The sequence below is a fragment of the Mustela erminea genome, chromosome 12 (assembly GCF_009829155.1).
Source record: "Mustela erminea isolate mMusErm1 chromosome 12, mMusErm1.Pri, whole genome shotgun sequence".
Lineage (NCBI taxonomy): Eukaryota > Metazoa > Chordata > Mammalia > Carnivora > Mustelidae > Mustela > Mustela erminea.
This window is the reverse complement of record NC_045625.1, coordinates 34,021,056-34,044,879: the sequence shown is the minus strand read 5'-3', so window position 1 is coordinate 34,044,879 and position 23,824 is coordinate 34,021,056. Positions and strand designations below refer to the sequence as shown.

The window sequence follows — 23,824 nt, the reverse complement described above, 5'->3', positions numbered from 1 at the left end:
AATGCTAATTTACAGCCTAAATACATTCCTGTACTTAAACCAGGAAGTTAGCGGTTTCTCTTCCAAAATGATTTCACAAAAACATAGTTCTAGCTTGCTTGAAAACGTTCCACACCGTAAGCTCTCCTATTCTTACTCACTTTCCAGATTTTCTCCTGAAGGATTTGGCAGACTCAACCCAGGCAACCACTGTCTAACAGAACTCCCTCACAGGGTTGGAAAGCTCGGAGAGGGAAGCGTAAGCAGTGGCATTTCCATCCCCCACACCCTTTCTCTTTCTCGAAGCCAGGGCAGAAACAGAACGCCCCCTTCCCCCCCCCTGCTAAAACTGCCTGTCCCCTCTGTCCCTAGGAGGCAAGCTCCTCTCATCTCTCTGGCAACAGTGGCAATAATTTCCTCAGCCAAGGCTGTGCATCAGACGCCAGCTGCACAGCAGAAGCGCAGTGAGAGGAGGGGCTGAAAGAGGACACTGGCTAGGCATGTCTTTAAATATAGTTAGGAATTTCCTTCATCTGCATTTTGCAAGGGCAGTCTGATACAATGGGTCAAGAACATCAGCCCTGAGTCAGACCGACTGTCAGCTCTGTCATTTGTTGTATGATTTGGGGCAACATCCTTAGTCTCTTTGTGCCTCAGTATCTTCATTTGTAAGGTGGGGATAACAGCAATTCTACCACAAGGCGTTGTGAAAAGATTAAGCCATAAATAAGTAAATATATACAAAGTGCTTAGAGCAGTATATGGCAAACAATAAGCACTACGCATAGGGTGGCTATTATTTTTTCAAGCCCATGAGAAGTCGGACACATCTCCTAGTTCCTAGGAAATGTGTCTCTCAGGGAAGCCCAGAGTAGAAAAAGGGGCTGTTCTCTCATATCACTGGCCCCATATTCTACCATCTTAAGTGGCTTTCGCGATGGTGTAAAATCAAACTCACATGACCTCACAGTACCCATGAAACAAAGAATCTTCAGAACTAAGTATCTTAAATGTCCTTCTTATAATGAAAAATGACCTAACTTGGTGCTTGACTTTTGATCCAGGTGTCTGGTGGGGCAGATATATCTTTATTTTCATCAAACTCAAAGCCAACCAGAGCCTGTCAGGGCTGAGAACGTGCTCTGTGAAATTTCCCTGTCTACCCAGTCCTGTTTCTTACTGACAAGGAGACTGAAGAGAGGTGACATATTCAAAGCCATTCCTAATACAGAAAGAGCGAGGCACAGAGTCACAAGGACACGTAGAGAAAAAGGTATGAGCCAACTGCAAAGAGGAAGCAATATAAATTCAAGATAGTGGGGCCCCAGGTGGCTCAGGTCATGGTTCCAGAGTCCGGGCATCAGGCTCCCTGAGCTCCCTGCTCAGCGGGGAGTCTGCATCCCCCTCTGACCCTCGCCCCTTTTGCACTCTCTCAAAGTCTTTAAAAATAAATAAGCTCAAGATGGCAACATTTATTTAAATAATTTTAGAAAAGGTTTGAGAACCAAGCACCACTCCGAAAAGAGCATGAAGACAGAGAGGAGTACCAGTATGAGTGGGTTGGACTTTTTCCGGATGTCTACGCCTGCCTCCGCATTGTGGTAAATGTTGTTCCCAGCGATCAAGCCTCCGCCCTCCAAGCGAAGAAAGATGCCTGACGCTCGGCAGCGGTGAATGTCATTCCTGAGCATGACGATCTAAGCAGAAACGAGAAAGTCATTTGTTTTCTTGTCATAGGTTTTTTAAAAAAAACCACGTGGGGAACACTTGAGTCCTTTTCTTACCATCTGCTGTTCCGCCCGCAGGCAAGGACTGCCTCTTCCCACCTTGTGTGTTCCCAGGAGCAGAGTGAGCTCTGTGCCCTGCTTAGCTTTGCCCGGCAGGCTCCTTACCAACCACAGAGCTGTGTGCTTGTTTGTTTTTTAGGAAAACCTGGACTGAAGGTTGGCCTGTGCCCTGTATTCACAACTTGCAAGCAGAATAACTGAATGATGGGATGGAAGGGGCCCTCAGAGAAGAAGGGATTTGGTGGTCTTCAAACTCTATGTGGATTGGGGTTACATGAAGATCTCCCCAGTTTCCAAGGGCACAGCTACAATGAAGGGAATCAAGTTCCCACATGTGTCTTTGCTGAAACTCACGTGCCTGAGAAAGCACCGAGAATAACCTCCTACCTTCTCTTCCACTCTGTAAGACAGAGTCCTACTCTTGTCCACTCTGAATCTTTCTTGGGTGTATGATCCAGGGGTGGAAAAACCACCGATACTCTAAACTACAGGACATTAGGAGTATTGGTATAGGGAGGCCTCCCTTAAATAAAGTACCAAAACCCAGCATACAGCTCATTTAAGGGCATGTACTGCCACTTGCATTTCCTTGCCCTATTTAATAAGCATATTAAAAGAATAAATTTGTATTATTTTAAGCAACTGTGTATTCATAGTAAAAATATATCATATTAGGATAAACCGTGTGCTACTAACGATAGATTACACTAGAATAAAAGACTGGGAGAGATAAAGTAGAACGGAAGTGTGATTCAAGAGAAGCCTTCTGTTTAGGATAGAGAAAGGCGGTAGAGCATTCACTGCTCCCACACTTCCAAGGATAGAATCAGATAATGTACAACAGCACATACTTTCTGGAACCCATCAGAGAACTGAGGTGGCAGGACAACCAACGAGCCTGAAATCCAAGGACCACAGGCCCCTCCCGGGAGACGAGCTGTGAGCCCGTGCTCGCCTTCGCAGATGCAGGTGCCCCAGGAACCAGTAAGAATCCAGCCACGCGTCTTAGCGAACTAGACCAAGTGTGAACTAGAGTGAGGGTGCGGAAACTCTGCGAGTAGGTAGGTCTGTTCACTTCTCCAAGGGGTCTTGCTAGGTGCTCACGGGGAAAGACTGGGGACAGCCTCCCTCATGGTGCAGGCATGGGGAAAGCTAGCACAGCCACTGTGGAAAGAGCACTAAGCCCCCCTTGGAGTTTTCTCCCCAAGCTTCCTGCCCAACAAGGCTGAAGCGGCTGGGGGAAGGGCACCAAACCCTGCTACTCTCAAAGAAGGGAAAGAAAAACCCCCCACCTCGGCCCTTATCATTAGAGGCCCCTTCACGCTGAGGGTGAGGTAGCTACTTCCAAGACTCACTAGACATAGCACAGCAGTACAGGGCAGCAAGCCTACCACTGGCATAGAGCCACAACTGAAAGCAGTCTGCTGCTGGGGGGCAAGGCCATGGAGGCGGCCCTCTCTGAGGAGTAGAGCAAAGCCTCCTGGCAAACTGGCAGAAGATGAAGAACATGAAGCCTATGGTAGGCGGAGGATAATGAAAGCAAAACATAAACCAGTGCAATCCTCACTAGACTGACCCCAAACCTGGTCCTCTGAAGGCCTGGCAAAAGAAGAGGTATGTTCATCTCCACATATAAGTGCTACTGACTTCAGTCTCTATACAGGACACACAAAACAGCAAGAAAAACATTAGGTTTCTTTTTGGTGCCCGAAGCAACTGGGCTCTTTCTGCCAGTCTTACTCTTAAATCAGAGATGCATGAATTTTTCGTCAAAAATTCTGAATATCAGTTTCTTAGGTGCTTTTCTAGAAACTCACTAGGAATTTATAGGCTGCACAATTCCTGCCAAAAGCCGCTGGAGACAATAGTTTAAAAAGGCTACAAGTAAGGCTCTATAACTTTGCATTTCTCCTTTTCAATGACTCCCAACTACCATCTGCTCCCAATTCTGCCTGGCATGGCATTTCCCTCCCCAAAGCTCCAGAACCAGGTAACCAGACAGCATCTCTGCTAGATGCTGGAAATGCCCCAAACTCAGCATCTCTGTCTCCATACCCTAACCTCCTATGTTCCTGCTGTTGCCTCTGCCACACAGGCCAGAAACCTAGGCCTCATGCCTTTGACCACTCCCTCCTAAAACCCTCGTTTCTACCTTTCCAGAATGTCCTGTCCCTTCCTCTCCATCTCTGGACCACAATTTTCCACTGCCTCTCACTGATCTTGCCCCCGGTCTTGTTCCCCTCCATTCCGTCCCCCAGAAAGCTGACAGATAAGCTTTCCAAATACAGATCTGACCACAGATCTCCTCTGCCTAAAACCTGTGGGCTTCCCTTGCCTTCACGGCAGACTCCAGTCTCTGTGGTGAGAAGTCAGTGCTTCAGCTGGCTGACCCTGCTGGCTCCCCGGTCTCCCGCAGCAGCCCTCAGCTCATGCTGCGGCTGCGTGAACGTGTGGTGTCCTTTCCTTCGTCTGGCCTTCAGGCACACCTCCGCTGTCTCACAGCCTCACCTTGCCCAGGCACGGCTCCTCCAGGAAACCTTTCCTTGAGGCTGGGCTCCTACGCCACCCACAGCACCTCTCACACGGGACTGTAATAACGCTTTTAAAAAATAAACAGAAACATCTGTTGAGCACTTGCTCTGTGCCAGAAACACTTTCTGTGACCCCAGTTAATCCCTACCCCTCCTTGAAGGCAGATAGTACCGTTCGTCCGAAGGATACACAGCTAACAAGGGGCAGAGCCAGAATTTGACTTGGAAGCCACACTCCTAGTAACTATGTAAGAGGGAAGACCCTTCTGGGGGCTCAGACCAGATCCTATCATAGTGGTACCTGAGGGCAAAACGGTCACCCGTCCTCTGATCTGACCGTTCTCTTTATTTTCCACGTAGCACTCCACTGTTCTTTCAGGGCAACACCTCCTCAGACCCTCTTTGGAAGCGGCTGGGCAAAAGCAATGAAAGGTGATTGCTGTTAGCCGTTCCAGCCACCGGAGATCTGCAAGCCTCCCGTGATACGCGTCCGACGCCCTGGAGCTTACTAGGCGCTTCACCAGTATTACGGCATTGGACCCTCACAATGCCCCAGCGAGAGACGCAAGGCTGGGAGGCTTCTTTCCATTTGACAGAAGAGGATGGTGATGCTCGTGGTGAGTCAGTGGAGAGGTAAGACTCAAACCCAGGAGCTAGACCATGCTTTCTTCTAAAAGGCCATGTCTTTCCTTCCAGAAGCCTTTCCTGTGTCGACTGTCCTGCAGCACTCCAAAGAGCCCACAGGATAATGATGGCACCAGCGGCAGCACAGGCCGCTCTCAGCATCAAGTCCCAGTGCCTCTCAAATGGGCTTTCCAGGCCCGGGGCAAGGTGGGTTCTGCTCACCTCCCCTGCCTCATTTTCAACCACTCCTTCATCCTCAGCATACAGCCGCACACCCAGGCCCCAGCACAGAACGTTCCGGCTGCCTGGAATGCCCGCACTCCACATCCTCTCGCCCCACGCACGCTATTGTCCTCAGCCGTCCTCTACTCATCCTACAGAGCTCGGATACCTCTCTGGGAGGCTTCTCCAGTGCGGATCAAAGCCCGTGATCATGTGCCCCTCAATTTTCTCTCATCCAGGCTCAAGAGTCCTTGTTCCTTCTACGAGGCCGTGGGGACACATTTGAGAAGCATCAGGACATAGTGAAAGGAGCTGGAAGACCTGGGTTCTAGTCCCAATTCTGCCACTAACTAGCTATGTGACCCTGACTGAGTCACATTTCCCCTCTGGGCCTGTTTCCTTTTCTGTAAAATGGGAAGAATAGTTTCTGCTCTGTCCAAATCAAAAGACAGTTGGAAGGTAAGAGTGTGTTGTAGAATGAAGAAGACTTAAAAAAATGCAAAACAGGGCGCCTGGGTGGCTCAGTGGGTTAAGCCGCTGCCTTTGGCTCAGGTCATGATCTCGGGGTCCTGGGATCGAGTCCCGCATCGGGTTCTCTGCTCAGCAGGGAGTCTGCTTCCCTCTCTCTCTCTCTGCCTGCCTCTCTGCCTACATGTGATCTCTCTCTGTCAAATAAATAAATAAATAAAATCTTTAAAAAAAAAAAATGCGAAACAGCCCCACCAAAGCCTTCCTCTGTACAGCCATAGGAACCTTCTCTCATTAATCAAAATCATATTCCTAGTGACCCAGGAAGGCCTCACGGTCTGTAGAGTAAACCTTAGGATGGCACCTTGCTGTTATGTATACACCGCACTGCATAAGTCAGGTTCCGGAAGACGTTCCCTTCCATCTTGGCTCGGCCATAGGAGCAAACGAAGACGCCTCCCTTTCCGTCCCGGAAGAGGCACTTGCGGATGAGGCAGCCCTGCACAGAGCTGGCCAGTGCCATGGCCTCCTTGTCCTTCTGCAGCTCCTGCTGCAGTGAGTTCAGCACGAGGCAGCTGGGCAGCTGAATGGATGCCCCTGGAAGTGGTGGGCCGAGAAAGGAGCCCCCCAGTACAGGGCGTGGGCCCTGTACTTGGTAGGACAGTCTGTATGTGAGCTGGTCCTCGTCCTCATCCTCACCACTAGGACTCAGGCCTCCATCGCTGCTGTCTGGAGTCTGGGCCACCCTCTCCCCATCACTGCCCACCTCTGCCTCCTGTGAGCCAGCCTTGGAGCCTGGCTTTGGGGAGGTAGAAGCTGGGCTGGTCGGGCTTTGGCTGCCCTCAATGACAATGTCACAGGTCCTTGGACTCCAAGCCTGGTCCCTGCTCTCCAGGTCTAGGGACATTAAAGAGTCCGAGTCCTCTGTGGGGAGTATGCTGGGGGAGGACTTGATAAGCCCTACTAGATACTTGTAGGCCCAGTTCTTGTCTGCAGATGGGTGGCCCTCAACAGTCACAGAGTTGTTTTCACTGCCCACAAATTCACAGTTTTCCAGGACACACAGAGGCACATTGTGCAGGAAAACATGGGTGTTTTTGAAGGTGCAAAACTTCACTTGGCAGGTACCTGGGCCATGGACCTGGATGTGCCCATTCTCGAAGTTGCAGTTGTCAAACTGGACATGACCCGAGGTTGTCTGAGGAATAGAAAAGAGAAAGCAGATGAAACAGGGTAAGAACTGTTTTGCTAGTCAGTACTCTGTGCTTTAAGGAGGGTGGAGCCTGGAGAGGCCATTCATCTGGCTGATCCTGTTCTCCTCCTCCCTAAGGGCATGTGTCAGCCCAGGCATAGGGGGACAGGGACAGGAAGCCGCTCAGAATCAGAGGGAGGAGAATTAGGAGTTGCCTGTTTTTCCCTCCTTCCAATCGCAAAGGGACTGGAAATAGATAAAGGCAGGAAAGTTCACGCTCTGCAACAGGGCCCTTCCTAAAGACCTCAAGTCTCAGGTAAATTCCCCTAATATTCAGTGAGTGTCTAGTGAGAATATAAGCTTTGAGGGGTGAAGATGGGGAGGAGGGAAGAAGCTGAATGCTCAGAGGGATGCTGGGTGAGATGGAGTCAACACGGTAACACAGGAGGTGAACCAGCAGAGCAAGCATCACTCAAGGGAGATCAGGAAGGACAGGAACTGGCTGGAATTGAGCGCAACTTTCCTGTGTCCCATGAAGGGCGAGGGAGTCCCGGTTTGGTGTCTTGGTTACATGAAGAAAGTGTGAGATTGTGAGGGGCCTCACCAGGTCTCACCTCTTCAGCACACCTTCCCTTCACCACCCTCTCTCAGCCCTGCAGCACCCCACAGAACACCAGCTGGGCATCTGAAAACTCAGGACAGGGCCAGGAAGAAGCCTGAGAGCTGACAGGAGACAGACCACAAGGAGCTGAGCCCTACCTGGGCTGGGGCAGGCAGGTGCGGAAGCCCACCCACAGGTTCTGGGAAAAAGTCCTGCCTGTGTGGCAATTGGCCCATATGTCTATGGGGGAGGGGCAGAACAAAGGAAGCAGGCTGTGTCCCTAAAGATGGGGACAAGGTGTGCTGCCACAGCCGGGCAGTACTGAGCAGTAGGTAAGACGGGCTCTGGAGTCTGGCGCACAGGAGAACTCCTAGCTCGGCTTCTTTCAAGTGTGTTACTTCTGACAGGACTTCATCTCTCTGAGGCTGTTTCTATGTAATACGGGGCTTGGCGGCTAACACAGAGCGAGGGAGAGAGCCAGGTGACCGAACATTAGCTACCGGGACCTGGGGTCAGAGACACAAAGAGCAGAGGCTCAGCTGAAGTGGGGAGGTGCTGAATCTCACGCACCACTCAGCCGAGCCCCTTAGCTCCCAAGCCTGGCTGAGAAGCCCAGTTACTCTATATTCCTGAAAAAGAACTGTTTCCAGATTTCACCCTAAATTCCATCAGAAGGAGATGAACCATAAAATGAGGGAGTGTTTTCTGATCCCACTGAGTAATCCAGACACATCCGCCCCTGAACCGTTTTTACATTCTCTAGCAGTGAGCACCCTGGAGAGCTTGGCCCAGAACTTACTCATCTCAACCCCTATAAGCTTCCTTATGGCTGACTTAATTTTTTCCTGCTGCAATTTAAATCCATTTTCCTCTTACTGGGTCCTCTTTGTAGATGAACACTAGCTCTCTGGAGATGCAGAGCCATTGCTGGGGTTTTCCTCAGAAGTCCCTGAAAACCGCTGTGAAATCACCCTGACCTTTGAGTTCTACAGGCAAGGTCATCCTAGCCCCTTGTCCTGTTTTCAGTTAAAAGATGATCACGGACGGAGCACTACTATATGCCAGGCCCCACCCCCGAGCATCTGCGACTGTGATTCTGAGGGAGAAGGAGAGGCTGAACCAAACATATTCCTCTAAGAGTGAATGTCGTAGGAAAATCGAAGGGTCTTGAATCACACTCTTCTTCAGGGTCTGCAGACCAGCGCAGGAGTTGTTCATCAGTCCTTCTGAACATTCTAGGCCTAAAAAACAGGCTTTTAAGTTTCCAAGGAACCCAGCATTATGTTAATTTCAAAAGTACTTAGAATTTGAGTTCTAACCTCACTAATTATCCACCTGAGAAAGTTACTTAGCGTCTCTGATCTTTAGTGCCCTGATCAGCAAAATGGGGATACCAAGTGTACTGTCTACCACCACTGTTTGTTGTGGGGAACAATAGAGGTCACAGATAGAAAGTCACCTAGATTATGAGTATAGGCTTGGGTCCTAGTTCTGTCCCTTACTAAGTCTGAGACCCGGGTATGTCACTTAGTTGTGCTGAGCCTCAGTTTGCTCATCTAGAAAACCAGATGGCACGACCCCCTCTCTCATGGCTGGAAAGCAGACATCAGGCACATGGTAAGTGCACCGTGGTCATATGATGATTACTAACCCGAGAGACCATGTGTTGTGACTGGTAGTCACAGTGGCAATATACTTATTACAACAGGTTAGAAGTCCGGATGCTATAATGTTTCCAGTCAATGTAAAGCTGTAGACTATTCTGCTGGGATCTACCCACATGTCAATACATACTTGGCTTTGAATACAGCTATGCTCTGTGTTCCTAGAAGATAAGTGTAGGCTGGTATTTCCTGACCCTCTCCCCAGTCACCCCTGGTAAAAGTCTGACCTTCCCTAACCTTCCTTCACAGGGTGGAGCCAACGGGCTAAAGGTCACTGGTCCTGCATAGCCTCCCCTGGCTTTGGCCGTCTCTGGGCACGAAGTGTTCTCTGCTTCCTGTCACCATGTGGCACACTCGAGGACCTGGATTTCCCACCTAGCTACTCCACCCGCGGAGCCAGTTTGTCCAGTGTGGAAGGAAAGAAGTACAAAGCAGTTTGGGTCTTGAGTCCTTGGCTTATTTTTTAATACAGTTTTTCCAAAAATAAAGCAGAATGTTGATCATTACTGATCCCTTACCCATTTCTCATCTGGTGCAGAACTCAGAGGAGTGCGTTATAGGAACAATAACAAAACCCTCAATTCCAAAAAAGGGGGTCATAAACCCATGTGAAGAGGCCCAAGTCAGGCCCAGAGAGGCCACCCATCTGGATGTGGGCACCCACCTTAAACATGAAGGGGGAGAACCAGGCCGGCATGAAGACAAGGTTGCACAGGCGTGTGGTGGAGCAGTGCTGATCGATGCTGGCGAGCAGGGCCACCTCTCCCAGCTTGCCATGCCCTATGATCTCCACAGGCACCTTCAGGATGATTTCACCCTGCTCTTCGTACACACCTGGAAACAGCACGATTCGGTCATACAGGCTGGCCATGGCCAAGGCGCTGCCCAGGCTGTCAAACTCATGGCCTGGCCCAACGCTCAGGGTACGGCGTTCCCTCTTCCGGCGAAATAGAGAAAAACAGACGGAGGACTCCAAGTCCAAGGCGTTCTTGGTCCAGGTCTTGGAGGCAAGGTAATGCTGCTTGAAGGCCTCCCTCCAAGACTCAGGCTCCACATCAGGCTGATTGGGCCAGTTGGGGTGGCGGCATTCGGTGCATCCCAGACACAGCTGCCGCCAGCGGGTGCTGTCGAGACTGAGGATCAGCTCATACCAGGCCCTGCACACCAGGCTGCAGCGGCCCAGGTCGGGCAGGTGCAGGTAGGCTAGGATCATGCGCCACAGCTCCAGGGGGAGGCCGCCGGCCTCCATGGTCACCTGGGAGACAGACACAAAACAAAAGAGGTTTTTGCTGACCCTGCTTACAGCTCTCTTTCTTATAATATTCCCTGCCTTCTCCTGACCCCAAGGGTATGCAAGGGTAAAAGGCTTAGCCAGTCATAGGACTCCAACCCCTCAAACGGAATTCTCCCCTGGGATTTTTCTAGCTGGAGTGAACAGGGAAGACTCTCTTTTCTCTTGGCCAGACACTCTGTTGGTATGACCCTGACCTGCTGTCAGCCATGTTCCCCACTTGTGGAGAAAACTTTGTGGTACTAGAGCCAAGTAGAAATGAGGAGATGAAAGATGAAACGTGAAAAAGAGAAAGAAAAATGTGATCACAAGTGAACACAAATCACAAGATCTGGTGGTACAGATTCCAGACTCCTGAAGCTGCCCTGGAATCTTCAGTTCTTTCTTCAATTCTGAGGTATCTAATGACCTTCTAATAAATACCCTTTTTTGCTTAAGCTGGTTTGATTTGGGTTTCTAAAACTCGTCACTAAGATTTTGGACTAATACAGAGGGAACCCACCTTTGTCTGTTACAGTCCTAGAGCTCTGGATTTCCTAGACTCTCAAGGAAGAGATCTCTATTTCTTCACACCAATAGGAATAAGAACTGAGCAGTGAATGTCCATCTGTCTGCCTCTCCTGTTACCAGATCAAGTAATTTCCACTGTCAATAAAATTAAAAAAAAAAAAAAATTCCACTGCCTCCCATGTAAGGCAGCCTTAGGAAAGACTGATGCTGGATCACAGGCTGTGGGTTTTGGTCTTGGCTCTGCTATTAGATACTGATGCAACCCTACTGTCTTAAACACCTACCCTACTGGCTGCCCAGCCATCTGCCCCCTTGCTCTCTCCCCCTTCCAACCAACAATTCACCCCACATATTTGGAGATGCAGGGCTCCCTGGGCTATGTCTGTAGAATACTATACCCCAGACCCTTGGCAGCAAATAGCTGGACTCTGGTTGGCTCCAAATGGGCCACTGAGATCTCCAGGGGAATAGGAGTTGCAATTTTAGAATCAAGTCAACTTCTGGGGCACCTGGATGGCTCAATAGTTAAGTGCCTTCAGCTCAGGGCATGATCCCAGAGTCCTGAGATTGAGCCCTGCATCAAGTTCCTTGAAGCAGAGGCCTGCTTCTCTCTCTCCCAATCTCCCTGATTGTGTTCCTGCTCTCGCTGTTCCTCTCTCTGTCAAATAAATAAATAAAATCTTAAAAAAAAAGAAAAAAGAATCAGGTTGTCTTCTTTACTGAATAGAAGAGAATGAATGACTTCTTTTCTAAGCTATAAACTCAGGAAAAGTTGCTAGTGACCATTCTCTCTGCCAGGGTGAGAGTGGGGGTGGAGCAGAAGAAGTTAGTCTACATTGAGAGAAGAATGAATCAGAGACAGTAACAGAGAAAAGGGCAGAAACCAGGGGCATCCCAGTTTCTCTTCAGCACTCCAGGTCATGGCTCCAGCCTCTGCCCAAAACTCAGCTTTAGCTTTGCCTTTTGAATTCCATCAGCTAGCTCTGTATTCTTGTGATAAATTCTTTTTGCTCAAGTTGGCTTTTTTGAATTCCTGTTATTTAAACCTAGCCAAAGCCCCTCTAATTTATGAGTGTCAATTTCCCCACCTAAACAGAAGGGGACTGTGTTAGATGACCTAGAGCAACTTCCAAGTATGAAACCCTATAAAGTCTCTAGACAAGTAGGAACTAAACTTGGAAATAGGCAGACTTCACAACAGACTGTAATCAAGTTGTTAACCTCTTAAAGGCCTTGGTTTTCCTCTCCGTTTTATGAACATGATGATCATACCTGTCAGCTATCTAGGCTCAGGAAGGCTGGAAGCACAAATGTGTGACTATGTCTACAAGAATTCTGAGCTTCATTGTAACAGGTCTGGCTTTAACTCTACAGATTAGTATTAGGGCCTGGGTATGTAGGTTTCTCTATAATGATCACCTAGTAAGACTTTCCAAAGTCCTTGACAGTGCTGAAGAAAAGCCTCATTCTGGACTGGTAAACATCACAGAACAAAGGCTGGGCTTCTGGTAGCTGTGACTTCCTCACACGAACACTGCTTTATTCACAGCAGTCTCCGTGATACCTGTGTCTCCTGTTCTTCACCTCCTTCTTTAGCCATACCTTTTCAGGCTTTTTCAGAGAAAACTTGTGGGATCGAGCCCCAGATCAGACTCTATGCCCAGCAGGGAGTCTGCCTGAGATTCTCCCTTTCCCTCTGCCCCTCCCCTTCCCCGGGGAGACACAAACTCTCTCTAAAATAAATAAATGAATCTTAAAAAAAGAAAAAAAAAAAAAAAAGAAAACCTAAGAAAATATGCAACCTCAGGATAGGCAAAGATTTCTGAGAACACAAAAGGTACTAATCATAAAAGACAAAAAATAATGAATTGGTCTCTCAAAATTAAAATTTTCTGCTCATCAAAAGATACCATTAAGAAAATGAAAAGACATTTGAAAGAATGGGAGTAAATCTTTGCAATGTACATACAGGACAGAGGGCTCATATTCAGAATGTATCAAGAAATCCTACAACTTAGTAATTTAAAAAATCCAACAAAAAATAGGCAAAGGTTTGAACAGAAACCACACACACACACACACACACACACACACAAACAAGCAGGCAACAAGTTCAAGAGATGTTCAAGATCATTAGTATTCATTACCTGATTTGTATCAAAACCATAACAAGAGGGATGTGTGTCACACTCACTACAATGGCTGAAATGAAGAACACTGAAAGCATCAAAGCATCGAGATGTTCATGAAGCACCCAGAATTCTCATACATTGCTGGTAGGAGCATAAAACACCACAATCACTTTAGAAAATTGTTCAGTAGCTTCTTCTGCAATTAAACACACACCTATGCTATGACCCACTCCTAGGTGATTCCACTACTAGGTATTTACCCAAGATAAATGAAAATAGACATCTACACAATGGTTTATATGAGAATGTTTACAGAGGCTTTATTCTTAATAGTAAAACAAACAAAAAATGTGAAACCACTCAAATGTACATCGCCATAAGAGCGGATAAATAAAGCATGGTGTACGCATGCAATGCTACATTATTCGGCAGTAGATGAACTACTGATATATATAACAGACAGCTAAGCCACAACAATAATGTTAAGCAAAAGAAACCAGTTGCAGAAGACAACATATTGTATGATTCTATACAGGTGAAGTTCAAAAAGAGACAAAATCATCTACACTAAGAAAAAATGAGAACAGCACTTCAAGGGGTCACATGGAAACTTCCGGAGTGAAGGAAATGTTCACATCTTCACTGCTGTGTTAGTCACACACATGCAAATATCTGAAAAAACTCACTGGACTGCATGCTTCTGTTCTGTGCATCTTATTGTATGTAAACTGTATGTCAGTTTACAAAATAGTATAGATTATCATCTCTCCAGGCCTGCTCTACATGTCCCAGTTAATGGGACCATCACCTTCCACCTTGCCACCCCAGTCAGTAACTAGGGAAACCTCCCTGATTTCTTCTCTGTCTACTTCTCTCCTGCTCTCTCCCAGATATTCTCTCACATTGTGTGTTTCCACCTCCTTAAGCTCTCTCAAATTAGTCCTTTCCTCTCTCCTTTCTCTGTCACAGAGTTGTTGCTGGCCTCACCGTCTTTGGTTTGGATTCTCAGCCAGTCTCCCTGCAACTAGTCCTGCCTCGTCCATCCAATCCACTTCACATCCAGCCACCAAGGGAAGCTTTCTCAAATGTAAATATGGGTACGCCACTTGTCAGCCTAGAATTCCTCAATAGCTCCCCATGGCTTCCAGGATAAAAGCTAGCACAGACGACAGCTATGAGCTGGTCTATTTCTCTAGTTTCATCACTAATCTTCATCCCACCTACCATCACTCTCCCAACAGCACCTTGCTCACAGGGCCTTTCTTCGTCCTCTCTCCTCGGACATCAAGTGCCACTTTTGGCCTCCCAGAGCTACCTGAGAATAGTTCTACCACAGCCTTCTTAAAGTGTGAATCAAAAAGAGTACATGGTGATTTGTATAGTGATTGGTTTTATGAGGGAAACATCCTGCTAACCACTACCGAAATCAGAAAACAGAATTTTGTCAGCTACTCTAGAAGCTTCCCCGTGTGCCCCATTCCAGTTCTCCCCACAAAGGTAAACATACTCCTGATTCCATAGTATCACTTCCTTAGGTCTTTGTGGTTTCACCACCTAAGTATACATCTTTAGTCTCTAGAGTTTTACTTTTGTCCTCAGGTTTTTAGTTCAGTATGTGTTTGGTTCTCATTCCACCCACAGGGTCCCCTTCCATCCCTTTCTTTTCAAGTTGCCTGTTGAAGCTCAACCATCTGACCACTCTCCGTCTTAATTTTGCTGGCTGCATGCTTTCTCATGGGGGAGTTCACCTTGTTGCCCTGGCTTCTGTATTCTCTGCACATTGGCAGATGGATCCAGAGGCTTGATCAGACTCAGGTGCAATCCCTTTAGCAAGGGTACAACTGGTATTGCATGTTCTTATCATCAAATGTCCACAAGTCTGGTTGCTCTTTTTTTTGATGTTAGGTGTCCACTGATGCTCAATACCTAGATCCATGAATTCCCTGGAGGTAACAAAATGGTGAGAATTCTAACTGTATCATTTGGTTGATTTCTTTGGTGAAGCAATTATATTAGGAGATGCTTCTCCTCAAATACCATTTGGTTACCCCACTGTACTGTACCCTTAGGAAAGGCCTCTTTCATTTTCCAGGTGTCAAGACAATGAATTGGTTCCATGCATCCATTATTCTTTGAAGGTAACCAATCTCTGTGTGTTTAAACTATTATGATGAATTCATGGATTTAAACCCATTTTACAGGTTTAAAGTCTTTGAAACTGCTATATCATACTGAAGCTCAAACTGAGACATCTTTGGCCTCAATTTGGTTCCTCAGTCATTTTGACACAACCTCAGTAATCTTTGATAGCTTCCTTGCCATGTGGTATGTCAAGATGCTCCTGGCTCAGGTTTTACATTTCCTCCCCAGACATGGTATTAGACATTTCTCTAAGAAAAAAAAAAAAATTTAAGGTTTTATTTACTTATTTGTCAGAGAGACAGAGAAAGTACAATGAGGGGGAGTGGCAGGCAGAGGGAGAGGGAGAAGAGGGCTCAGGGAGCCTGATGTAGGGACTCCATCCTGGGATCATGACCTGAGCTGAAGGCAGATGTTTAACCGATTGAAGGCAGACGCCCTACCCAGGTGTCCCTCTAAGAAATATTTTTAATTGAAATTTTTATTGAGGTAATTATAGATAATTACAGATTCATATGCAGTTATAAGAAATAATATAGAGAGATCTCTTATATACTTTCTCAGTTGCCCACAGTGGCAACACTTTCCAAAACTACAATCACAACCAGCATAGTGACATTGAGACAACCTACTACCTTATTTGGATTTCTCCAGTTTAACTTGGGAGTCATTTGTGTCCGTTTGCATTACATTCTATACAATTTTATCACCTGTGTAGATTTGGGTATCCACTACCACAGTCAAGGCATTAAAAAGCCCTGATACCACAAGATCCATCACATTACTTTTTTATAACCACACCTACCATCCTGATGCCTCTTCCCTGTTCTTTACTTTTATTTTTTTAAAAGATTTTATTTATTTTTATTATTTGACAGAGACAGACATAGTGAGAGAGGGTACACAAGTAGGGGGAGTGGGAGAGGGATAACAGGATTCCCATGTTGTTGGGAGTTAGATACGGGGCTCTATCCCAGAACTCTGGGATCATGGCCTGAGCCGAAGGCAGATGCTTAACCGACTGAATTTTGTCAGCTACTCTAGAAGCTATTCTAGAAGCTGACACTTCTACTCTAGAAGGGCCACCCAGGTGCCTCTCCTCTTCCCTGTTCTTAATCCTTTACAACCACTAATCTGTCTTCCATTTCTTTTCTTTTTTAAAAAAGATCTTAGGGGCACCTGTGTTGCTCAGTGGGTTAAGCCTCTGCCTTCGGCTCAGGTCATGATCTCAGGGTCCTGGGATGGAGTCCTGCATCGGGTTCTCTGCTCAGCAGGGAGCCTGCTTCCTCCTCTCTCTGACTGCCTCTCTGCCTACTTGTGATCTCTGTCAAATAAATAAATAAAATCTTTTTTTAAAAAAGGATCTTATTTATTAATTTGTCAGAGAGAAAAAGCACAAGCAGGCAGAGTGGCAGGCAGAGGCAGAGAGAAAAGCAGGCTCCCTGCTGGGCACGGAGCCTGATGCAGAACTCGATCCCAAGGACCCTCGGACCACGACCTAAGCCAAAGGCAGCCGCTAAATCAACTGAGCCACCCAAGCATCCCCTGTCTTCCATTTCTAAAACACTGTCACTTCCAAGATGTCACATAAATGGAATCATACAGTACATAATCTCTTGGGACTGGCTTTTTTTTTTTTCGCTCAGCATAGTTCCTTAGAGATTCATTCAAGTTGTGCGCATCACTAGTCCTTTTCTTTATAAAGCTGAGGAGCATTCCATGGTACAGACGTGCCACAGTGTGCATCTGCAGAATCTCGACAAAGGCATTCACACGTGTAACTCCAACCCATATCAAAAATAGGATATTACCATCACCCCAGAAGATTCCCTCATGACTTTTCTGTCAATTCCTACCCCAAATCCCAAAGGGCAAACACTGTTGTGAATTTTCCAGCATACGTTAGTTTTGTTTGTTCCAGAATTTCATATAAATGGAAACATGCAGTACGTATTCTTTTGTGCTAAGGCTTCCTTCACTTAGTATTACCTTTCTGAGAGTCATCTATTTTGTTGCAAGTATCAGTAGTTCATCCCTTTTTATTGCTGAGCAATTATTTCATTGTATACTATATTGATATATTGCAGGCTTAAAAATCAATTCTCCTACAGACAGAAGACTGAACTGTTTCCAATTTGGGGCTATTATGAATACTGCTGCTAGGAGTATTCTTACACAAATGCTTTGTGCACATATATTTCAATTTCCCTTTGAGTGTGTTCACATCTTCTATTTTTTTTTTAATTGGGTAATCTTTTTACTATTCAATATAGGACTTTCTAATACATCCTTTGCCAAATATATGTTCTGTGAATATTTTCTCCCAGTCTGTAGCTTATCTTTTCATTTTCTTGATGGTGTCTTTTGATGAGAAGTTTTAAATATTGCTGAAGTCTAACTCACCTTTTTCAAATGACTGAGCCCTTTTAACCGAGAAGGTTTTGCTAAATTCCCTTGTTGTGAAGATATTCTCCTATATTTTCTTCTAAACGTGTTGTGATTTAACTTTTATATTTTGATCTATGATCCATCATGATTTAATTTTTGTTATGGTATGAAGCAGTGGTTGAAATTAAGTTATTCCAGCACCATTTGTGGAAAAGAATCTCCTCTCCCCAGTTGGGTTGCTTTGGTGCCTTTGTTCAAAATCGAATGACAGTAGTGTGGGTCTATTTCTGGATGATTTATTCAATTTCATGGATCGATTTGTTAATCCTTATGCTAGCACCAAATTAGCACTACATTTCTGACACTTTTTCTTTCATGAATTGTACTTCTGGTGTCAAGTCTAAGAACTCTACCTCATTCTGGATCCTGAAGACTTTCTCCTATGTTTTTTTCTTAAAGTTTTATAATTTTACATGCAGGTCTGTGACCACATGTTAATGTGGTCATGTTAACTGCGGCCACACAGTTAATTTTTGATTAAGGTGCAAGGCTTAGTTTGAAGTTCATTTTGGGGGCTTATGGTTGTCTAAAAGTCCCAGCACCATTTGTAGAAAAGCCTATCCTTTCTCCATTGAATTGCTCTTGCACTTTTGTCAAAAATCAGTTGAGTGATAGTACTTGGCAAGATGGTGGAAGAGTAGGAGACCTAAATATTATTAGGTCTCAGGAGTTCAGCTAGATAGTTATCAAACCATTCTGAACACCTACAAACTCAATAGGAGATAGAAAAGAAGAGCAGCAATTCTAGGAACAGAAAATCGACCACTTTCTGGAAGGTAGGACGGATGGAGAAGTGATTCCGAGGCAATACATGAGAAGATAGAATGTTGGGGGAAGGGGTAGGCTCCTGGCAAGTGAGAGAGCTGCAAAACACAAAATCGGAGCTTTTAGAAGTGAGGGATCTTGTTCCAGAGGCTAACTAGGGGGCGGAGCCCTCATGGGGACAATGTGGTCTCAGGACCTATGGGGTCACAAAAAGACCAGGGGTGTCTGAGTGTGGCAGAGCTCCCAGGCATCGGAGCAGGGAGGCCGGCTACAGAGACTGAGCCAAGGAGGGTCTCTCGGCTCGGGGTTACCTTAAACCATGATCTGAGGCACAGTCGGACCACTACTCTTCGAGCAGGGACCCCACAAGTGGCAGATCCAGAGAGACCCTCTCCTTCTCCTCCAGGAGGAGCGGCACGGGAGTGCGTGGGGAATCTGCTAGGTTTGGAGACTCCAAACAGGGCTGTGCGCCAGAGATAGAAACGCTTGGTCACAGGCCAGGTGAGCATGGAGTGCAGCCAGAGATCAGGGAAACAGGAGTGACTGACTGCTTTTCTCTGAGGGCGCACTGAGGGGTGGGGCCCTGAGCTCTCGATTCCTGTGTGGGGTGGGAGATTTGGAGGCCGCCATCTTCATTCCTGTCCTCCAAAGCTCTACAGAAAGCATTCAGGAAAAAAGCTCTCGAGAATGAACCCAAGCAGGTTACTTAGCCTGGCCCCTGGCAAGGGTGGTACAATTCTGCCTCCTGCAAAGACATTTGAGAATCATGGGGCAAGAGGACCCTCCCCCAGAAGATTAGCAAGAATATCCACACAAGACCAAGTTCACCAATCAATGAGAACTGCAGAACTCCAGAGTTAGGGGAAAGCAACACATAGAATTCATGGCTTTTGCCCCATGATTCTTTAGTTTTTCTTTTCTTTTTTTTTTTTTTTTAAGATTTTATTTATTTGACAGAGAGGGATCACAAGTAGGCAGAGAGAGAGAGAGAGGAGGAAGTAGGCTTCCCACTGAGCAGAAAGCCTGATGCGGGGCTCGATCCCAGGACCTCGGGATCATGACCTGAGCCAAAGGCAGAGGCTTTAACCCACTGAGCCACCCAGGTGCCCTGATTCTTTAGTTTTTCAAAGTTAAATTTTTTTAATTTTGTTTTCTTTTTCTTATTCTATTTTTTAAAAATCTTCATCTTTCCTATTTTAATGTTTTTAAACTATTTTATCTTATCAATATCTTTTAAAAATTTTTTCATTGTTATAGTCATATTTTATCCCTTCATTGTACTTAACCTTATTTTTGTATAGATATAGGTTTTTCTTTAAAAATTTGAGATACAGTTTCTTCTAATAGATCAAAATATACCTGAAATATAGCACATGGCTTTGTTTTAGTCTCCAGCCTGATCACATTTTTTCCTCTTTTTTCAAACAACTTCTTATCAATTCCTTTTTAAGCATCCTTTTAAAATTTTCATCTTTACAGTCATATTCCATCCCTTCATCATGTTTACCTTTATTTTTGTATATACATAATTTTTCTTTCTTTAAAATTTTGGGAGGTATGATCTCAGGGTCCTGGGATCGAGTCCTGCATCGGGCTCTCTGCTCAGGAGGGATCCTGCTTCCCTCTCACTCTCTCTGCCTGCCTCTCTGCCTACTTGTGATCTCTGTCAAATAAATAAATAAATAAATAAATAAATAAATAAATAAATAAATTTTGGGAGGTAGTTTCTTCTAACAGACCAAAATACACTCAAAATCAAGTGTGTGGCTCTGTTCTATTCACCAGTCTAAAATATATATTGTTTTTCTTTTTTTTTTTTTTCTTTTTCTTCCCCCTTTCTTCTCTCCCTGGTATTGGGTCTCTTCGGATTTGGTTAGTGTATATTTTTCTGGGCTCATTGTTACCTTTTTAGTATTCTGTTCTCTCATTCATCTATTCTTATCTGGATAAAATGACAAGACAGAAAAACTCACCACAGAAAAACCCAAAACCAAACAAACAAACAAGAAAACACCAAGAGATAGTACCAATGGCTAGGGACCTAATCAATATGGACATTAGTGATATGTCAGAACCAGAGTTCAGAATGATGATTACCAAGGTGCTATCTGGGCTCAAGAAAAGCATGGAAAATACTAGAGAATCCCCTTCAGTAGAAAAAAGATCCTTTTCTGGAGAAATAAAAGAACAAAAATCTAACCAAGTTGATATTTAAAAAGCTATTAATGAGGTGTGATGGAAAATGGAGGCTCTTACTGCTATGATAAATGAGGCAGAAGAGAGAATTAGTGATATAGAAGACTAAATGATGGAGAATAAAGAAGCTGAGCAAGAGAGAGACAAACAACTAATGGACCACAAGGGGATAATTTGAGAGATAAGTGATACCGTAAAATGAAACAATATTAGAATAATTGGGATCTCAGAAGAAAAAGAAAGAGAGAGGGGGCAGAAGGTATATTGGAGCAAATTATAGCAGAGGATTACCCTAATTTGGTGAAGGGAACAAGCATCAAAATCCAGGAGGCACAGAGAATGCCCCCTCAAAATCAATAAAAATAGGTCCACAACCCATCATCTAATAGTAAAACTTACAAGTCTCAGTGACAAAAGGAAAATCTTGAAAGCAGCTCAGGACAAGAGTCTGTAACATACAATGGTAGAAATATTAGATTGGCAGCAAACCTATCCACAGAGACCCAGGAGGCCAGAATGGCATGATACATTCAGAGCACTAAACGAGAAAAACATGCAGCCAAGAATACTATATCCAGCTAGACTGTCTTTGAAAATAGAAGGAGAGATAAAGCTTCCAGGACAAGCAGAAACTAAATGAATTTGCAAACACAAACCACCCCTACAGGATATAGTGAAAGGAGTCCTCTAAGGAAAGAAAGAGCCTAAAAGTAACACACCAGAAAGGAACAGAGACAATATACAGTAACAGTCACCTTACAGGCAATGCAATGGTACTAAATTAATATCTTTCAATAGTTACCCTGAATGTAAATGAGCTAAATGCCCCAATCAAAAGATACAGGGTATCAGAAGGGATAAAAAAAAAAAAAAAAGACCCAGTGATATGCTGTCTACAAGAAACTCATTTTTAGACCCAAAGACACCTCCAGATTTAAAGTGAGGGGGTGGAAAACAATTTATCATGCTAGTGGACATCAAAAGCAAGCTGGGGTGGCAATCCTTATATCAGATAAATTAGATTTTTAAGCCAAAGACCATAATAAGAGATAAGGAAGGACGCTATATCATACTTAAAGGGTCTGTCCAACAAGAAGATCTAACAACATTAAATATTTTTGCCCCTAACATGAGGACAGCCAATTATATAAACCAATTAATAAAAAAAAAATCAAAGAAACACATCGACAATAATACAATAATAGTAGGGGACTTTAACACCCCCCTCACTGAAAATAGACAGATCATCTATGAAATAAAAGGCTTTAAATAACACACAGGACCAGATTGACATCACAGATATATTCAGAACATTTCATCCCAAAGCAACAGAATACACATTCTTCTCCAGTGCACATGGAACATTCTCCAGAACATATCACATCCTGGGTCACAAATCAGGTCTCAACCAGTACCAAAAGACTGGGATCATTCCCTGCGTATTTTCAGACCACAATGCTCTGAAACTACAACTCAATCACAAGAGGAAAGTTGGAAAGAACTCAAATACATGAAGACTAAAGAGCATCCTACTAAGAATGAATGGGTCAAACAGGAAATGAAAGAAGAATTAAAAAAATTCATAGAAACAAATGAAAATGAAAACACAACTGTTCAAAATCTTTGGGATACAGCAAAGGCAGTCCTGAGAGGAAAATATATAGCAATATAAGCCTTCCTCAAGAAACAAGAAAGGCCTCAAGTACACGACCTAACTCTATATCTAAAGGAGATGGAGAAAGAACAGCAAAGAAAGTCTAAACTCAGCAGAAGAGAAATAATAAAGATGAGAGCAGAAATCAATGAAATAGAAGCCAAAAGAATAGAACAGAACAACAAAACTAGGAACTGGTTCTTTGAAATAATTAATAAGATTGATAAGCTCCTGGCCAGATTTATCAAAAAGAAAAGAGAAAGGACCCAAATTAATAAAATCATGAATGAAAGAGGAGAGATCACAACCAACAACAAACAACTATAAGAACATATTAGGAAGAACTATACACCAGCAAATTTGACAATCTGGAAGAAATGGAAGCAATCCTAGAGTCATACAAACTACCAAAACTCAACCAGGAAGAAATACAATACCTGAACAGACCCATAACCATTAAGGAGATTAAAGCAGTCATTAAAAATCTAGAATCAAAAAAACAAGAGCCCAGGGCCAGAGAGCTTCCCAGGGGAATTTTACCAAACATTTAAAGAAGAATTGATACCTCTTCTCCTTAAACTGTTCCAAAAACTAGAAATAGAAGGAAAACTTCTAAACTCATTTTATGAGGCCAGCATTATCTTGATCCCAAAACCAGATAAAGACCCCATCAAAAAGGAGAATTACATTGTAATATCCTTGATGAACATGGATGCAAAAATTCTCACCAAAATACTAGCCAACAGGATCCAACCGTACATTAAAATGATTATTCACCACGGCCAAGTGGGATTTATTCCTGGGCTGCAAGGCTGGCTCAACATCCGCCAATCAATCAATGTGATCAAACACATTAATAAAAGAAAGAACAAGAACCATATGATACTCTCAGTTGCTGAAAAAGCATTTGACAAAATACAGCATCCTTTCTTTTTTTTTTTTTTTTTAAAGATTTTATTTATTTATTTGAGAGAGAGACAGTGAGAGAGAACATGAGTGAGGAGGTCAGAGGGAGAAGCAGACTCCCCATGGAGCTGGGAGCCTGATGTGGGACTTGATCCTGGGACTCCAGGATCATGACCTGAGCTGAAGGCAGTCGTCCAACCAACTGAGCCACCCAGGTGCCCTACAGCATCCTTTCTTGATCAAAACTCTTCACAGTGTAGGGAAAGAGAGTACATACCTCATTATCATCAAAGGCATCTATGAAAAACCCACAGCGAGTATCATTCCCAACAGGGAAAAGCTGAGAGCTTTTCCCCTAAAGTAGGAACAAGGCAGTATGTCCACTATCACCACTGCTGTTCAACATAGTACTAGAAGTCCCAGCCTTAGCAATCAGACAACAAAAAGAAATAAAAGGGATCCAAAAAGGCAAAGAAGTCGTCGAACTCTCACTCTTTGCAGATGATATGATACTTTAAATGGAAAACCCAAAAGGCTCCACTCCAAAACTGCTAGAACTCATACAGGAATTCAGTAAAGTGTCAAGATATAAAATCAATGCGCAGGAATCAGTTGCATTTCCATACACCAACAGCAAAACAGAAGAAAGAGAAATTAAGGAGTTGATCCCATTTACAATTACACCCACAACCATAAAATACCTAGGAATAAGTCT

General features: G+C 44.7%; 1 protein-coding gene across 3 annotated transcripts in view; it reads right to left on the bottom strand.

Moving 5' to 3' along the window:
- Positions 1–23,824, bottom strand: part of FBXO10 (F-box protein 10) — a 70,040-nt gene that overhangs the window by 15,590 nt on the left and 30,626 nt on the right. For all 3 annotated transcript variants that reach the window (XM_032307613.1, XM_032307614.1, XM_032307612.1), the window contains 3 exons: positions 9,733–10,323; positions 5,976–6,809; positions 1,527–1,676 (listed from right to left, as the gene is read on the bottom strand). In XM_032307613.1, the coding sequence (XP_032163504.1) occupies positions 1,527–1,676; positions 5,976–6,809; positions 9,733–10,317 (1,569 nt within the window). In that variant the 5' untranslated portion in view covers positions 10,318–10,323. The remainder of the gene's footprint in view (positions 1–1,526; positions 1,677–5,975; positions 6,810–9,732; positions 10,324–23,824) is intronic.